General features: G+C 39.9%; 1 protein-coding gene across 1 annotated transcript in view; it reads right to left on the reverse strand.

Moving 5' to 3' along the window:
• LOC143031794 (uncharacterized) overlaps positions 1 to 2,579 on the reverse strand; it is a 5,681-nt gene continuing 3,102 nt past the window's right edge. The window contains exon 2 of the mRNA XM_076196075.1: positions 1 to 1,968. Within this exon, the coding sequence (XP_076052190.1) occupies positions 471 to 1,682 (1,212 nt within the window). The 5' untranslated portion in view covers positions 1,683 to 1,968 and the 3' untranslated portion in view covers positions 1 to 470. The remainder of the gene's footprint in view (positions 1,969 to 2,579) is intronic.

Below are 2,579 nucleotides of genomic sequence, written 5' to 3' on the forward strand. Positions count from 1 at the left end.
TATATGATTGTAGTTATATTTACAGTAGCAAATTACAAGTAATAATGGTGTATACTCCAACCAATTTTGCACAACGTTAAGGTAAATAGATCTGTATCCATCATAATGTGTCACATCACTCCTTAATATTCTCAACCGCTTTCCGCAATTAAAAAAACATTCATGCACTTTATAGAACAATCAAGACTTTAACTGTGATCAAGCAAAATTTTAATTACACAATAGACCAATCCAAAGACAATTAAATAACAGCACAACTGAGTAAACAAACTAACTTCAATTGAGAATATGAGTGCGTGACGACTCATCAACAAAACAGGTTTATAACCGTGAATCAATATTTGATATCTGAGCATACTATCACACAGAAAAGTTAAATTACTCAGGTCACACTGAGGTGACCTCTCACCAGCGTAGGTCATCACACAATAGATTAGATAAACTTTTCGTGGAGAAGTGTAAGACACAGGTCACACTTGAAGTGACTCTCCACTGTGGGTCACCATGTGTCGTTTGAGAGAATGCTTTCTTGAGAAAGCTGCAATGCACAGGTCGCATTTGAAAGGCTTCTCACCAGTGTGGGTCATCATGTGATATTTGAGAGCCCTCTTTTGCGAGAAAGCTGCATCACATAGATCACACTTGAAAGGCTTCTCTCCAGTGTGGGTCATCACGTGATATTTGAGAGAACTATTTTGAGAGAAAGCTGCATCACACATGTCACACTCAAAAGGCTTCTCTCCAGTGTGTGTCATCATGTGTCGTTCGAGAGCTCTCTTTGTTGAGAGAGCTGCATCACAAAGGTCACACTTGAAAGGCGTCTCTCCAGTGTGGGTCATCACGTGAAATTTGAGAGCATGCTTTGTGGAAAAAGCTGCATTGCACAGGTCACACTTGAAAGGCTTCTCTCCAGTGTGGGTCATCATGTGACGTTCGAGAGCAGTCTTTCCTGGGAAAGCTGCATCGCACAAGTCACATTTGAAAGGCTTCTCTCCAGTGTGGGTCATAATGTGATATTTGAGAAGACTCTTTCGTGAGAAAGCTGCATCGCACAGGTCACATTTGAAAGGCTTTTCTCCAGTGTGGGTCATCATGTGGTACTTGATGTTACCCTTTCGTGAGAAAGCTGCATCACATATATCACATTGGAAAGGTTTCTCTCTAGTGTGGGTAATCACGTGACGTTCAAGAGCACTTTTTGTTGAGAGAGCTGCATCGCAAAGGTCACACTTGAAGGGCTCCTTCCCTGTGTGAGCAATGGTATGATATTTGAGGGAACTCTTATGTAAGAAAGCTGCATTGCACAGGTCACACTTGAAAGGTTTCTCTCCGGTGTGGGTCATTACATGATATTTGAGAGAACTCTTTTGCGAGAAAGCTGCATCACACAGGTCACACTCGAAAGGTTTCTCTCCAGTATGTGTTACTATATGTTGTTTGAGAGAACTCTTTTGTGAGAAAGTTGCATCACACAGTTCACACTGGAAAGGCTTCTCTCCAGTGTGGGTCAGCATGTGTCGTTTGAGATCACGCTTATGTAAGAAAGCTTTATCACAAAGGTCACACTTGAAAGGCTTCCCTCCAGTGTGGTTCATCGTGTGATATTTCAGAGCTTTCTTTCCTGAGAAACCTGCATTGCATAGATCACACATGAAAGGCTTCTCTCCAGTGTGGGTAATCATGTGATATTTGAGAGCACCCTTTCCTGAGAAAGATGCATCACACAGGTCACATTTGAAAGGCTTCTCCAGTGTGAGCCCTCACATGTTGTACAGGTAGAAGTGTCAACTTTCTTGAAAAAACTGTATCACACAGGTCACATTGGAAAGGTTTCTGATCAGTGTGTCATTGCAAGATATCTAAAATGACTTGTAAGATCTGAGTGAAGCAAACGCCACACACGATTCTCTTTATTATATAACGAATATATGAAATCTTCCAAAGAAGTGTTGATATTTACCCCTCGTCCTGAAAGAAAAAGTATATAATAAGTTTGACATCTAACTTTCTGGGAGAATGTAATGGTAGTAACAAGAGCGTATACAAATACAGTGGGGCACATACACACACACACAATGAGGAGTAAACAATATGTACCAATAAAGAAGCATAATGAGAAATACGTAAAATGTTGGTTCAACAAAAGATGTAGTGAGGCTAAAGCTAGGAGAGATAAAGCCTGGAAAAATGGAAGAAAAAAAAACATCCAAATGGCAAACATATAAAGTACTTAGAAACGAATATGTAAACATCCGCAGGAAGGAAAAAAGGGAATATGAAAGGGTTATTATAGACAAATGTAAGGATCAACCGAAACTCTTTTACAGATATGTAAATGACAAAACAAAGGACAAGTATGACATAGTAATGCTACGTGAAGGAGACAAGGAATATACAGATGATACAGAGATGGCAGATGTTATGATCAGACATTTCAACTCTGTATGTACAATCGAGAACTCTCAACCCTGAGAGAATGATCAGTTAGAAAGCTCACCCAAAATGAAGGAAATAACAATAACACACAAGGAAATAAGAGATCAAATAAAAAGCCTAGATGTCAGAAAGTCGCACGAACC

This window comes from Oratosquilla oratoria, chromosome 12, assembly GCF_046742065.1.
Source record: "Oratosquilla oratoria isolate Oo_2021 chromosome 12, ASM4674206v1, whole genome shotgun sequence".
In the NCBI taxonomy this organism is placed as follows: domain Eukaryota; kingdom Metazoa; phylum Arthropoda; class Malacostraca; order Stomatopoda; family Squillidae; genus Oratosquilla; species Oratosquilla oratoria.